This window comes from Schistocerca gregaria, chromosome X (assembly GCF_023897955.1).
Source record: "Schistocerca gregaria isolate iqSchGreg1 chromosome X, iqSchGreg1.2, whole genome shotgun sequence".
Classification (NCBI taxonomy): domain Eukaryota; kingdom Metazoa; phylum Arthropoda; class Insecta; order Orthoptera; family Acrididae; genus Schistocerca; species Schistocerca gregaria.
In genome coordinates, this window is record NC_064931.1 from 674,287,652 (window position 1) to 674,304,307 (window position 16,656).

At 37.4% G+C, this 16,656-nt stretch overlaps 1 protein-coding gene across 1 annotated transcript in view; it reads left to right on the top strand.

Annotated features, from left to right (window-relative positions):
* The window catches only part of LOC126298269 (glutaryl-CoA dehydrogenase, mitochondrial-like), a 952,805-nt gene extending 936,393 nt beyond the window's left edge, over positions 1 to 16,412 (top strand). Inside the window, 1 exon segment of the mRNA XM_049989570.1 lies at positions 16,327 to 16,412. Coding sequence (XP_049845527.1) covers positions 16,327 to 16,412 — 86 coding nt within the window.
* Positions 16,413 to 16,656: the final 244 nt, after the last annotated feature.

The window sequence follows — 16,656 nt, forward strand, 5'->3', positions numbered from 1 at the left end:
CAGCCAATACAGATTAAGCGTGGAATATACCAAGGAGACTCATTAAGTCCTTTCTGGTTCTGCCTTGATCTGAACCCACTATCCAACATGCTAAATAATACAAATTATGGATACAATATTACTGGAACATACCAAAACAAAATCATACATTCGCTTTACATGGATGATCTGAAACTACTGGCAGCAACAAATCAACCACTCAACCAATTACTAAAGATAACAGAAGTATTCAGCAATGATACAAATATGGCTTTTGGAACAGACAACTGCAATAAAAATAGCATAGTCAAGGGAACACACGCTAAACAAGAAGATTACATATTGGATAACCACAGCGACTGCATAGAAGCGATGGATAAAACAGATGCCTATAAATATCTAGGATACAGACAAAAAATAGGAATAGATAATACAAATATGAAAGAAGAACTAAAAGAAAAATATTGACAAAGACTAACAAAAATACTGAAAACAGAACTGACAGCAAGAAACAAGATAAAAGCTATAAATCCTTATGCTATACCAATATTGACCTACTCATTTGGAGTAGTGAAATGGAGTAACACAGACATAGAAGCACTCAATACACTTACACGATTACAATGCCACAAATATAGAATTCATCACATACATTCAGCAACAGAAAGATTCACATTAAAAAGAAAGGAAGGAGGAAGGGGATTTATCGACATAAAAAAACCTACATTTTGGACAGGTAGACAATTCAAGAAAACTCTTTCCAGGATGAGCAGAAAATAGCAAAATACGCAAAGCAATCACTCATATAAATACATCGGCTACACCACTGCAATTTCATAACCACTTCTAAAACCCTTTAGATCACATAACATCTACAGATATGATGAAAGTAAATTGGAAAAAGAAAACACTACATGGAAAGTACCCGTATCATCTAACACAGCCACACATCGATCAAGATGCACCCAGCACATGGCTAAGAAAAGGCAATATATACAGTGAGACGGAAGGATTCATTATTGCAATACAGGATCAAACAATAAACACCAGATATTACAGCAAGCATATTATTCAAGACCCAATACCACAACCGATAAATGCAGACTTTGCAAACAACAAATAGAAACAGTAGATCACATCACAAGCGGATGTACAATGCTACCAAATACAGAATACCTCAGAAGACATGACAATGTAGCAAAAATAATACATCAACAACTTGCCATACAACATAAACTAATAAAACAACACGTTCCCACATACAAGTATGCACCAAAAAATGTACTGGAGAATGATGAATGCAAAATTATACTGGAACAGGACCATTATAACAGATAAAGCAACACCACATACAAAACCAAACATCATACTCACCAATAAAAAGAAGAAATTAACACAACTAATCGAAATATCCATACCCAATACAATAAGTATACAGAACAAAAAAAGGAGAAAAACTTGAAAAATACATCCAACTGGCTGAGGAAGTCAAGGACATGTGGCATCAGGATAAAGTTGACATTATACCAATTATACTATCAACTATAGGAGTCATACCACACAATATCCACCAATATATCGATGCAATACTGCTACATCCAAACCTATATATACAACTACAGAAATCTGTAATTATTGATGTTGTTGTTGTTATGGTCTTCAGTCCTGAGACTGGTTTGACCCAGCTCTCCACGCTACTCTATCCTGTGCAAGGTTCTTCATCTCCCAGTACTTAACGCAACCTACATCCTTCTGAGTCTGTTTAGTGTATTCATCTCTTGGTCTCCCTCTACGATTTTTACCCTCCACGCTGCCCTCCAATACTAAATTGGTTATCCCTTGATGCCTCTGAACATGTCCCAACAACCCATCCCTTCTTCTAGTCAATTTGTGCCACAAACTCCTCTTCTCCCCAATCGTATTCAATACCTCCTCATTAGTTATGTGATCTACCCATCTAATCTTCAGCATTCTTCTGTAGCACCACATTTCGAAAGCTTCTATTGTCTTCTTGTCCTAACTATTTATCGTCCATGTTTCACTTGCATACATGGCTACAATCCATACAAATACTTTACATGTTCAATTACCCAAAAGTTCCTACGTTCAATGTAACATATATCGTACATTTAAAAGGAATCACACTTGATCAAAGTCCCCATCACTTTCCATTTTTAACCAGACATAATGTCTGAGAAAGGAAAGAAATAATAATAATAATAATAATAATCTGATAGTTCACTAATATTCACATGTGTCAGCACCTGCCTTTTTTGGAATTGGAATTATTACATTTTTCTTGAAGTCAGTTTATATTTCATTTTTCTTACAAACCTTGCGCTCAAGGTGGACTACTTTTTGTCATATCTGGCTCTCCCAAGGCTCTTTGTAATTCTGAGGGATTGTCACCCACCCTACGTGCCTTGTTTTGGCTTAGATCTTTCAGCTGTCTACCAAATTCTTATTGCAAAATCACATGTGTTATCTCATATTCATCTAATTCTTGTTCCAATTCTATAATATTCTCTTCAAGTTTATTTCCCTTCCATATATTCCTTCCAACTTCCAGCCTTTCTTAACTAGGTAGTAGCTTGCCAACTGGACTCTTGACATCCATACAGCTGCTTCCGTTTTCTGCAAAGATCTCTATGATTTTTCTTTAGACAGCATATCTCTTTCCTGTAGTCATGCATGCTTTTACAGCTTCATATTGCTCCCCTAGTCATTCCTGCTTTACCATGTTGCAATTCTGTCAGTCAGATGTTTTACACATCTGCATTCCATTTTGACACCATCATTTACTGCATTTTTGTATTTTCTCTTTTTGGTCAGTTACATTCCATATCTCATGTGTTACCCAAGGATTTCTACTGGGCCTTTCTTCTTTCCTCTATAATTCTATGCTGCTTTCATTCTGCTACCCTTTCATTTTTTACTGTATTCCTTCTGCCTGTTTCAGTTAATTCGTAATGCTTGAAGTGCAATTCTCAACCACCTCTGGTTCCTTTAACTTAGGCAGCCCGACCTCCTTGATTTCCTGCTTTTCTGCAATTTCTTTAGTTTTAATCTGCAATCTACAACCACTATATTATGGTCTGAGTCCACATCTGTCCCTTGAAATATTTTTCAGTTTGAAAGCTGCTTTTGAAATCTCTGCCTTACAATTATATAAGCTGTCTGAAACCTTCTTGTGTTTTAAGGTCTTTTCTGTGCATACAAATTTCTTTTCATGATTCTTAAAACAAGTGTGGAAATGATGAAACTATACTCTGTGAAAATTCTGCCAGGCTGCTTCCCCTTCCATTCCTTTCCCCTAGTCCATATTTTCCCACTATTTTCCCCATTTTCCATTTATTGCTATCAAATTCCTGGTCCTCTAAACAAGGGGATACCAGGACCGTTAAACCATGCAATAGAACTGTGTGTCCTCAGCAAATCTAATAGCTGTAGTTTCCTCTTGATTTAAGCCAGTGGAGTATCAACATAGAAAGGCCATATTAGTTATTATTACAATACCAGATCAATCAATCATCCCAACAACTACTGAACAACCTGCTATCTCTCTTCAGGATGCCTATGTTAATCTGAGCCAGACACCCCTCACATGTGGTTACACCTATCGTGCAGGTAACTGTATCTTGGAAGCACACAAGCCATAACACTGCACCAAGGTCCATGGTTGGCTACATAACTTGTAGCACACCCTGATCCAGGTGAGAAAATCATACCAAATTAATGGCAGAGGTTTCCGAATACTTGGAAGGGAACTGCATTGGACACTGACTTAACAGCATCCCTAATTATGGGGTCAAATGAAATGAAGTTTCCAAATGGAACTTAGTTTTGTGTTTGCAATAATCATTAAAGCTGACTAAGTGACTGCGTTATGTCCACACTGGCTGAGATCACAAATAGCTGAGGATTTTTAAATTTATGTGGCTTACAGATGTCTTCAAGTTAGATTGTCACATCCTATGTACATAAGTGACAAACCAGTTTTGCTGTGTTGTCACTCTGTTGCTTTCTTTGGGAGTAGTCTCTTTTGCTATGGATGATCAACCCACATGGCTTGCCAATGAGGTGGGCACTGTTATAGGCTGTTGATGGTATTGAATGTGAGGGAAGTGATGCAGTTTCAGCTGTATGGCACTTCTACTTTCAAATCTCCTGGCATTGCAATTTTATGTGTGTGACACTTCCAAATCTGTATGATTGTCTTCTACTGTGTCATCATCTAGTTTTAATTACTCACAACAGAGTTCCTGAACTGGACAGTACCACTGTGCTTTAGGAAGTTTGTATAGGACTGTTCATATTCAGAATTTAAACATATAGAATCTGGTGTTTTCAGTCTTTTTGCTGCTTGAAATTATAGTAAAACATTTAGGTTTCAATGATTACATCCATCAGCTGGTTGCTGTCAGGTACTGTTGATGAAGTTAATTGTTATAATCATCAAAATTTTTAGTTTCTACTTTGATTTCACATTGCAAGAGAACTGAAAACATTTTATACAAAGATATTCCTTTGTTTCATGCAAATGGCATTTACAGGTCAAACCATAAATATAGTACCTCATAATGTTCCCCCTGATGTTTCTGGCACTGATACACAACAAAGTGGCTTCCCTTGTTGACATATGACTGGAATAGGCCATAGGCAACAAGACTGGGTTCATTAATGGCGTATATTTTCTCAGTACCTTAAATATTTGTGTCTCTATCCATGACAAGAAATTGTAATGATTCTGTTATATTTTGACCTAATTTTTGTCTCAAAATTTATCAAATGTGGCAAAATATTGATGACGAGTATGAATATGGAAGGGTTTGAGTCTTCTACACAGCAGACAAAGAGATAATTAAGATAATATTTGCTACAAAATAAGATTGTATGTTTTATTTTAGACAGAAAACTAGTAGTTATTTTTTATTATCCTGAGCTGTATGAGAAATGTTATTAACTATAGACATGCTAGTTCTACATAGACATGTGCTATACTGTGTTCCCACTACACTGGGTTCAGAAATATTCATACAAAAACCTCTCCGCCCCTGGCAACAGGCTGGCCTCAACCTCCATCACTTTCACTCTCTACAACCTCCCTTGCTCTTCTCACATTTGGTCATAGTAGTTATGAAATTGTTTTCCTGCAAAGGAAAACTTGATACATACATATCTCTGCTCCACAGTAACCTGAGTTCTGTAGCCAACAGTGCTGACAGGTGACACTCAACTTCATGGAAGAAGCTGAGTCCAAACATATACATGATAAGATGAAAAATAGAAGTATCTTACCATTTTTCCTTCTGAGATAGTATTGAGAAAAAATAAGAGTTCAGTATACAGTCCAGTAAAACATTAATAGTGACAGAGTTAATCAAGTGAAACGTAAATGAAACAGTAAACTCTATTTTTTTTTTAAATTATTGTGGTTACAGTTCCATGTAGTTGGAAAGTTTAGTTAGTTGTGATGTCTTCATAGCACAAGATGAGGCAACTAAACTCCATAGCTGCTGTGATATCTTTCCCTACTATATTTTTTAGAAGAAATTTTGCAAAAAAGGGTTGAGTCACTAATTTTCGTTGACTGTATTGTATTGCATGTTAACCGGGGGCCTAAAAACAATGGAGAGGCTCTGTTCCTGCCGTAGCCACAGTGGTCCACAACCCTACGATGACTACCGTGGTCCACGTCACCCCTCTACCGCCCAACACCAAACCACTCTTTCAGGGTTATTGTGCGTTTTGACCACCGCTCTGTGGTCTAATGATTTTATCAACCAGACTGACCATCTTCATCTTAATGAGGATGACAGTATGGTCTTCAGGAACAACGGTTACAACATTCATCAAATAAATGGAGTGCTTTCAAGTGAGAATCACAATAAGACCACCGACTAAAAGTAGGAAAAGAAACTTGTCTTCTTGCCATTCTGTGGGTCCATGTTGAGCAAGACAAGCCACCTACTGAAAAGACACCAAATCAAATTGATCTTCAGGTTTCTGATAAATATTCGGAAGTCCTGAGACCAGTTAGAGATGGAGCAGGTCACAGAATATCTCGGGTCTACAAGATGGCTTGCGAGTGCGGCTAGTCATATGTTGGAAATCAGTATGAGTGGTAGAACAATGCAGACAGACGAACAAGAGGCTTTATCACATACACTACCTTGAGAAATCCACTTTAGCTGAACATGCTATAGAAAACGGTCGCCAGATCAAATTTGATGAAACCACTGTTGTGGCTCACACTAAAGGCTTTTGGGACTGTGTAATTAAAGAAGCCACTGAAATAAAAATCACCAATAACACTCTTAATGGAGATGGTCTCCTGCAGCTCAGAATGATGTGGAATCCAGGGATCACATGGTTGAAGTGGGCATATTGAATGCCAAGTCAAATTATGCCCATATATGGCAAAGCTGTGAGCACCAGTGATATCAGCGGGCAGCTAGCATATATAAGGGTGTACCAGCAGCCCACTGGCAGTCATACCTCTTTAAAATGGCCAATGAGCACTTGGCTGAAAGCTTGTGAGTTCACCTGCTTTGTTTCTTCATTGGTCCTTGGTGTCGACGTACTGCATTGTTATACTGCCTGAAAAATAGGGGATGGGGAATGGGGGTGGGGGGTTGGGGGTGGGGGTGGGAGGGTGGAAGTTCAACACTGACTACTGTAATTAATGTAGCTAACAGTTGCACAGTTGTGTTTCACAGTTCTTTACTGTCACTGTCCACAACCCCCAATATTACACAGTTCACTATTGGTAAATTTTGATAAGCCTCATTAATAGGTTGCAGGCAAACATCAGCACAATGCTATGATAGTTTGCTGTTGAACATCTATGATCAGTAAAAACCTAACCACACAGTTCACAGTTCATGCAGAAGAATAAGGTATGTGTGACACTGTTTCTCAAATAACTTGAACAGACATTGTCATTGCCTTAACACATGGTCTATTTGTGTTACACTAATTCCACTGTTAAATTTGATGTATTGTTGTTACTTGAAGCAGTACATTATTTCCCTCTGAAAATTGGCCATGGACGGACTGTCTCAGAACAAAAAATAGGGCCTTTATAAATCCTCAGAGAACTAGGCACTGAGACTATACTTTTTTGATATTTTAAGTTACAGAAATTACAGTTAAAACACAACTCATTCAATTAAATGAATAGATCGAAAAATTCCTCCGTTTTTAACAGTTCTCTCTACCACAGAGATTAGGCCAAATTATTTGTTTAAATAATGAAATTAGCAGATCTAGTTATGCAAAGAATGCTTTTGACCGATCTGGTAATTATTTTGGAATTAAATAAGGGCTGGCTTTGCTAACATGTTTTCGAATAGAGCCAAGTAAATACTTAAAAGATTCTAGTAGTTCTTCTTCCAAATGTTTATAATTATTACAGATTTTAATTTTGTTTATAAGTAAAAAATAGAATTTAAGTCCTGAAACAATTACTGATTTCACTCTATAACAAAAGATATTAACTAGGAATCGTCAAAATATATTAGGAAATTAATTACATACACAAAGCTAAGCACCAGCCTCATCTTAATGCAGCTGTTAATCACGTTAACATTGGGCTGGAGACGGCACTGATGGCAGAGGGCATGGGCCACATTGCAGTGGTGCCAGATGAGTTTATCAGTAGATCGGGTTTCACTAGGCACGGCCTGCACCTCAACAGGTATGGGAAGGAGAGACTGGCAAAGCTTATAGGTGACAATGTAGTGGGTGGTGGTAGGATCACTCTTGGAAAAATTCCTTTAGTAGTAGGTGTTAGAGCTGCACCGTTTTTGAATGAAGTCAGCTGATGGGTATACCTGCTTAAAGGAAGTCCCTCTAAGGGCTCACCTTCAGAGGATGTCATGTTTCCAAGTAGAGAAGGAGTTAGCATATTTCATCAGAATATTAAAGCTATTAGAGAGAAAGTTAGTGAACTGCTTATAGATGTTGCTTATGAAATTGTTCATATATCGGAGCAACACTTAAATAATTTGACAATTCAGAGGCTTCCTGTTCCAGGATACAGGTTAGATGGCTGCTTTTCAAGGATTTCGTTGTGGGGTGGGAGAGTGGCCATGTATGTAAAAAAACAGTATTCCTTTTGAGTCCATAGAGGTATGTACCATGGCACAGCACTAAACAGATATTTGAATGTTGTGCAGTTGCAGTTGAATTTAGTGAAACTAAACTTTCAATTGTTGTTGTTTATAGGTCCCCTAATGTTGACTTCAGAGCATTTCTGCCCAAGCTAGAAGGGGTTCTTGATTCACTTTATAGGAAGTACGAGAAATTAGTTGTATGTTGTGACTTCAGTACAAATTTTGTACATGATGGTGCAAGAAAAATGATGCTGGTAGATCTTCTAAATTCATATGATCTGATGCAGACTGTGTTTTTCCAACTAGGGTGCAGGGGAACAGTAGCACAGCCGTAAACAATATTTTTATTCATTCTTCATTACTAGATGGGCATTCTGTTAGTAAAAGGGTGAATTCCCTTTCAGACGATGATACACCAATTTGAACACTAAAAGGATTTTGTACTCAAACAAATGTCACATATAATTTCAAACTATGCAGGAAAGTTAACCCAAAAGCCAGCCAGAGTGGCCGAGCTGTTCTAGGAGCTACAGTCTGGATCCGTGCGACAGCTACGGTCACAGGTTCGAATCCTGCATCGGGGATGGATGTGTGTGTTGTCCTTAGGTTAGTTAGGTTTAAGTAGTTCTACGTTCTAGGGGACTGATAACCTCTGAAGTTAAGTCCCGTAGTGCTCAGAGCCATTTGAACCATTTAATCCAAAAGCAACTGAGAATTTTTTAAACCTTGTCAAGGAACAAGAGTGGCAGGATGTTTATAGTGCTGGAAACATAGATGACAAAGATAATGCTTTCCTTAACACATTTCTGATGCTCTTTGAGAGCTGCTTTCCATTAAAATGTCCGAAATAGGGTTGTTGTGGTCTTCAGTCCTGAGACTGCTTTGATGCAGCTCTCTATGTTACTCTATCCTGCGCAAGCTTCTTCATCTCCCAGTACCTACTGCAAGCTACATCCTTCTGAATCTGCTTAGTGTATTCATCTCTTGGTCTCCCTCTACGATTTTTACCCTCCACGCTGCCCTCCAATACTAAATTGGTGATCCCTTGATGCCTCAGAACATGTCCCAACAACCCATCCCTTCTTCTAGTCAATTTGTGCCAAAAACTCCTCTTCTCCCCAATCATATTCAATACCTCCTCATTAGTTATGTGATCTACCCATCTAATCTTCAGCATTCTTCTGTAGCACCACATTTCGAAAGCTTCTATTGTCTTCTTGTCCTAACTATTTATCGTCCATATTTCACTTGCATACATGGCTACACTCCATACAAATACTTTCAGAAACAACTTCCTGACATTTAAATCTATACTCGATGCTAATAAATTTTTCTTCTTCAGAAATGCCTTCCTTGCCATTGCCAGTCTACATTTTATATCCTCTCTACTTCGACCATCATCAGTTATTTTGCTCCCCAAATAGCAAAACTCCTTTACTACTTTAAGTGTCTCATTTCCTAATCTAATTCCCTCAGCATCACCTAACTTAATTCGACTACATTCCATTATACTCGTTTTGCTTTTGTTAATGTTCATCTTATACCCTCCTTTCAAGACACTGTCCATTCCGTTCAATTGCTCTTCCAAGTCCTTTGCTGTCTCTGACAGAATTACAATGTCATCGGCGAAGCTTAAAGCTTTTATTTCTTCTCCATGGACTTTAATACCTACTCCGAACTTCTCTTTTGTTTCCTTTATTGATTGGTCAATATACAGATTGAATGACATCGAGGATGAGCTTCAACCCTGTCTCACTCCCTTCCCAACCACTGCTTCCCTTTCATACCCCTTGACTCTTATAACTGCCATCTGCTTTCCACACAAATTGTAAATAGCCTTTCGCTCCCTGTATTTTACTCCTGCCACCTTTAGAATTTGAAAGAGAGTATTCCAGTCAACATTGTCAAAAGCTTTCTCTAAGTCTACAAATACTAGAAACGTAGGTTTGCCTTTGCTTAATCTTTCTTCTAAGATAAGTCGTAGGGTCAGTATATCCTCACGTATTCCAACATTTCTACGGAATCCAAACAGATCTTCACTGAGGTCGACTTCTATCAGTTTTTCCATTCGTCTGCAAGGAATTCGCGTTAGGAATTTGCAGGTGTGACTTATTAAACTGATAGTTCGGTAATTTTCACATCTGTCAACACCTGCTTTCTTTGGGATTGGAATTATTATATTCTTCTTGAAGTATGAGGGTATTCCGCCTGTCTCATACAACTTACTCACCAGATGGTAGAGTTTTGTCAGGACTGTCTCTCCAAAGGTCGTCAGTAGTTCCAATGGAATGTTGTCTACTCCGGGGGCCTTGTTTCGACTCAGGTGTTTCAGTGCTCTGTCGAACTCTTCACGCAGTATCATATCTCCCATTTCATCTTCATCTACTTCCTCTTCCATTTCCATAAAACTGTCCTCAAGAACATCGCCCCTGTATAGACCCTCTACATATACATTCCTTCCATCTTCTTGCTTTCCCGTCTCTGCTTAGAACTGTGTTTCCATCTGAGCCCTTGATATTCATGCAAGTGGTTCTCTTTTCTCCAAAGGTCTCTTTAATTTTCTTGTAGACAGTATCTATCTAATCTCTCATGAGATAAGCCTCTACATCCTTACATTTGTCCTCTAGCCATCTGTGCTTAGTCATTTTGCATTTCCTGTCGATCTCATTTTTGAGACGTTTGTATTCCTTCTTGCCTGCTTCATTTAGTGCATTTTTATATTTTCCCCTTTCATCAATTAAATTCAGTAGCTCCTCTGTTACCCAAGGACTTCTGCTAGCCCTCATCTTTTTACCTACTTGATCCTCTGCTGCCTTGACTACTTCATCCCTCAGAGCCACCCATTCTTCTTCTACTGTATTTCTTTTCCCCATTCCTGTCAACTGTTCCCTTGTGCTCTCCCTGAAACTCTGTACAACCTCTGGCTCTTTCAGTTTTAATCTACAGTTGATAACCAATAGATTGTGGTCAGAGTCAACATCTGCCCCTGGAAATGTCTTAAATTTTAAAACCTGGTTCTTAAATCTCTGTCTTACCATTATATAATCTATCTGAAACCTGTCAGTATCTCCAGGCTGCTTACATGCATACAACCTTCTTTTATGGATCTTGAACCAAGTGTTAGCTATGGTTAAGTTGTGCTCTGTGCAAAATTCTACCAGGTGGCTTCCTCGTTCATTTCTTACCCCCAATACATATTCACCAACTACGTTTCCTTCTCTTCCTTTTCCTACTATTGAATTCCAGTCACCCATGATTACTAAATTTTCGTCTCCCTTCATTATCTGAATAATTTCTTTTATCTCATCATACATTTCATCAATTTCTTCATCATCTGCAGAGCTAGTTGGCATATAGACTTTAATATTGTCGTAGGCGTGGGCTTCGTGTCTGTCTTGGCCACAATAATGCGTCACTATGTTGTCTGTAGTAGCATACCCGAACTCCTATTTTTTTATTCATAATTAAACCTACTCCTGCATTTCCCGTATTTGATTTTGTATTTATAACGCTGTATTCACCTGACCAAAAGTCTTGTTCCTCCTGCCACCAAAGTTCACTAATTCCCACTATATCTAACTTTAACCTATCCATTTCCCTTTTTAAATTTTCTAACCTACCTGCCCAATTAAGGGATCTGACACTCCACACTCTGATCCATAGAATGCCAGTATTCTTTCTCCTGATAATGACGTCCGCTTGAGTAGTCCCCGCCCAGAGATCCAAATGGGGGACTATTTTACCTCCGGAATATTTTACTCAATACGACGCCTTCATCATTTAATCATACAGTAAAGCTGCGTACCCTCGTGAACAATTACGGCTGTAGTTTCCCCTTGTTTTCAGCCGTTCTCAGTACCAGAACAGCAAGGCCATTTTGGTTAGTGTTACAAGGCCAGGTCAGTCAATCATCCAGACTGTTGCCCCTGCAACTACTGAAAAGGCTGCTGCCCCTCTTCAGAAGCCACACATTTGTCTGGCCTCTCAACAGATACCCCTCCTTTGTGGTTGCACCTACGGTACGACTATCTGTATCGTTGAGGCATGCAAGCCTCCCCACCAACAGCAAGGTCCATGGTTCATTGGGGGGGGGGGGGGGGGGGGGGGGCTAAACAGGGTACTAGCAGTAAAAGGCAGAATGGGTGGCTAACTAGTGGGGTAAGGATATTATGTAGAACAAAGCGGGAATTATATCAAAACGTTAGAAGTGGTCACAATGAAGCTACAGTAGTGCATTGCAAACAGTACTTCAAGGTGTTTAAAAATGTTATTAGGAAGACAAAGAGTAGATGGCATGCAAATAGAATAGCTCATTCTCATTAAAATCATATGGTCAGTTGTGAAGGAAGTGTCCGGTCAGCAGCACAAGTTCGGCAATATAAAGTCAGTTTCTGTTACTTGTATATCAGATATATGTACAGTATTTAAGAATCATTTTCTGAGTATTGCTGATGAATTAAATAAAAATTTAGTTTCTACAAGAAATCGTATAACACTCTTAGCAAATGCCTTTCACAGACTGATGTCTGAAATATTTCTCTGTGATACAGACAAGGGGGAGATTGAGTGAATAATTATATCACTGAAGACTACGGACTCTCGTGGTTATGATGGAGTGCCTAGCAGAATATTAAAGAACTTTGCTGCACATGTTACTCCTGTATTTACCCATATTTCTAATTTTTCGTATAGCAGTGGTCAGTTTCCTGAATGATTAAAGTACTCAGTAGAAAAGCCATTATATAAAAAGGAAGACAGGGATAATGAAGACAATTTTCGACCTATTTCTATGCCATCAGTGTTTGCTAAAGTCATTGAAAATGCTTTGTATGTAACGATAACTGATAATTTTATATAACACATTTTGCTATCAAATGTACAGTTCGGCTTTAGAAATCGTTTAACAACTGAAAGTGCTATATTCTCTTTTCTCTGTGAGGTACTTGATGTGCTAAACAAAAGGTTTCGAGTACTAGGCATATTTTTTATTTAACTAAGGTGTTTGTCTGTGTTGGTCACAAAATGTTGCTGCAGAAATTAGACCATTATGGAATGTGGGTAGTGGCTCACAATTGGTTCACTTCTTACTTTAGCAACAGACAGCAAAAGGTCATTATTCACAGTGTTGAAAATAGTGGTGATGCGGAGTCTGAGTGGGGTATGGTCAAATGGGAGGTGCCATAGGGATCAGTGTTGTGGCCACTTCTATTCCTTATTTATATAAATGATATGCCCTCTAGTATTTCAGGTTACTCTAAAGTATTTCTGTTTGCTGATGACACTAGCTTGGCAGTAAAGGATGTTATGTGCAACATTGGCTCGGTTTCAAAGAGTGCAATTCATGACGTAAGTTCATGGCTTGTTGAAAATAAACTAATGCTAAATCACAGTAAGACTCAGCTTTTATAGTCTCTAACACACAATTCAACAAAACCTGACGTTTTAATTTCACAGAATGGGCGTATGATTAATGAAACTGAACTTCAAATTTCTAGGTGTTCAGATAGATAGTAAACTGTCATGGAAAGCCCACATTCAGGAGCTTGTCCAAAGACTTAATGATGTCATTTTTACTGTTCGAACGGTATCTGAAGTAAGTGATTGTTCAACATGAAAATTAGTCTACTTTGCTTATTTTCATTCACTTATGACATATGTCTTATTCCATATGGTATTATATCTTGAGATAACTCTTATCATTCTCAAAAGATATCTGTGCTCCCGACATGCACATTTCGGGCAATAAGTTTGCAAACCTCTTGTTGACCCCTGTTCGCTAATCTGGGTATTGACATTGGCCTCTCAGTATATTTAATCTGTACAGACATTTCTTATTAACAATATCAGCTTATTCCCAAGAGTTAGCAGCTTTCACCCAGTTAATACTAGACAGAAGTCCAATCTGCATTTGGATTTCACTTCCATAACCCTTGTGCAGAAAGGTGTGCAGTATACTGCTGCACCCATTTTCAATGAGCTACCACAAGAGTTCAAAAATCTTAGCAGTCATCTATGCACCTTGAAACTGAAAGTGCAAAGTGTCCTCATGTGTTACTCCTTCTAGTCTGTCGAGGAGTTCCTTGAAAAATTAAGCTCATTCCTATGTTATATTGTTAATTGTGCTTACTCAAACTTATGGCTTGTCATTTTTGGGTTCATATACATTTTATTTTATCTGTTATTACTTTTATGTTGTAATTTCATGTTTTGACATGTTCCATGACCTTGGAGATTTGGTCCTACGGAACTTGATGTGTTAATAAAAAGAAAAAAAGAGCTGTGTACTTCATAGTCTTATCATGCAAAGATAGTACATTGTGATTGTAAATTTTTGGAGTGGATTTATTTGTGGGTTTATAGCTATTTATTGTATTTACAGCATCTTTACTTCAAAGTCAGCCAACCAGGCGTATTTCTTTTCCTTTCTTATGTCTTCTCAGAAACTGGTACATAATTGTGTATTTAGCATTATTTAATTCTGGTACATCCACCTTTGGCGAGTCCTTTTTTACCCATCTTTTTGCAATGTGTGTTGGCTTTTTCATATTTGCCATGTGTATGAGAGAGACAAGCATATTACAATTGTGGAACTTCCCTCTAATGTTTAACTATAGCCTATGGAATGCAAATTCTTTTCATTAGTGCAGATGATGGAAATGCACAAAGAATATAACAGAATCACTTGTATGTCATACTGTCAGAAAATAATTTTTGGAGCAAACTTTGTTGTTTCAGTTAGTTATCAATAAGCTACCAATTTAATTGTCTGTTTGGCTACATAGGAACCTTACATGTTGTATGTTCTGAATTTCCAGCACATTTATCTCATTTCAATGACTTACAGTGTCATTCAATATTCTAAAATAGTATTAACAAATCTGACACTTTTGTGGCTTGTGTTTTGTAGTAGTAATACTTGATCTGTACAACTATTTTATTGGCAACCATTGCTGCCTGATTATTTACCATCATTGGAAAGCCATTAATGAAAAATCAAGATAAGAATAGGTTGAGTCTATACTATCTGATTTCCCATGCTGTATTAATTTTGTAAGTTTAACCTGGAAGAGGTCCAAAAATTCAAAAAGGTACTCAGAGGATACTGTTAACAAAATATTTTATTCCTGTAAATGATTATAGCATCCTCTGTGGAGTATCTTATATGGAAACCAAATTGGGAAGGAATCAGAAAGGAATTGCAACATGCCAATAAATATGATAATAAATAGTCTTCCAAAATATTTTGAAAAGTAAGCAGCAGGAGAGAGGCAGGTTTAAAGTTGAAAGATACAAACTTAAGTCAGCTTTTACAGACTGATATCAAAACAGCAAACTTTTATCTGTAGGAAATAAAACTAATTATTTTCTGTAACTGTATTGCCAGTTAAAGATTTGAAATATGTATGACCATTTCTACTAATTTTAAGAAAATACAATTAGTTTGAGACACTACTCTTTCATCTAAAGTGAGAAAATTTGTACAATTATGTTGCTACTCTTTTTCAAATTATCTTCTTCTTCCCCATTGTGAGGCAAATCATCCTACAGCTGAGCACCGATTTCATGAAGTACTGTAAGCAAATTGTTGACACAATTACTTTGGATGTTCAATCATGGAATAATCTAGATTCTCATTTCCAGATATGTACATAATTTCCAAATTAACAATAAGATTACCACGTAGATTAAAGTTGTATTCATTACACTCATTTATGATGGCTGATCTGATTTATTCTTCATAGCCTAAAAGAAAAAAATGCTCTCAACCCTACGATCTGTTATCTTGTGGATGAATCTTGGTAAACATGGCAAATGTATTCTTAGTTGAGGCATATTGGATTATATAATCAATACTCATTTGGTTCTTACAGTTTCCACAATGTGGATATAATGAACTCGAAGAATACTGAGGAATTGACGCATACTGTAACAGGAAAAACTAAAAAAGGCCTGATGTTTGAAGTAAAGATGTTAAAATTTTTCTCTGTGTTCTATTTATATTCAAAATAAACTCTTCCATATTTCTCATTTTTATTGTAAGTGTAGGATCTGTCGTAACTTAAGGTTCTTTTTTTGTGCCCTTTTTCTCCAGGGACCTTTTACCTGTCTTCATAATGCTCATTGTGGTATTGGTTGGGGAGCCCTGGGTGCAGCAGAGTTTTCCTTAGCAGAAGCATGTCGATATACATTAGAGCATCACCAGTTTGGACGCCCTTTAGCAGCCACCCAGCTCATTCAGAAGAAATTAGCAGATATGCTTACAGAAATATCAATAGGTCTTCAAGCATGTCTTCATGTGGGTTGCCTGAAGGATAAGAATTTGTAAATGTACTAATTTTTGAGGAATAAGAATTTGTAATATTGCTGATTTTAATCACAAAGAGAAAACAACATATTCAATCAAATCAAAACTTAATTTGCAATATGTTGAAAAAACTTAGATAATCCAAACTTGTTCATTACTGAAAATAAATTTTTTAAATAAGGGTTTAAATATAAGATATATCAAAGAATAATAACATTTTTCACACTAGAATTCTGTCCTGTGGTATTAACTGCC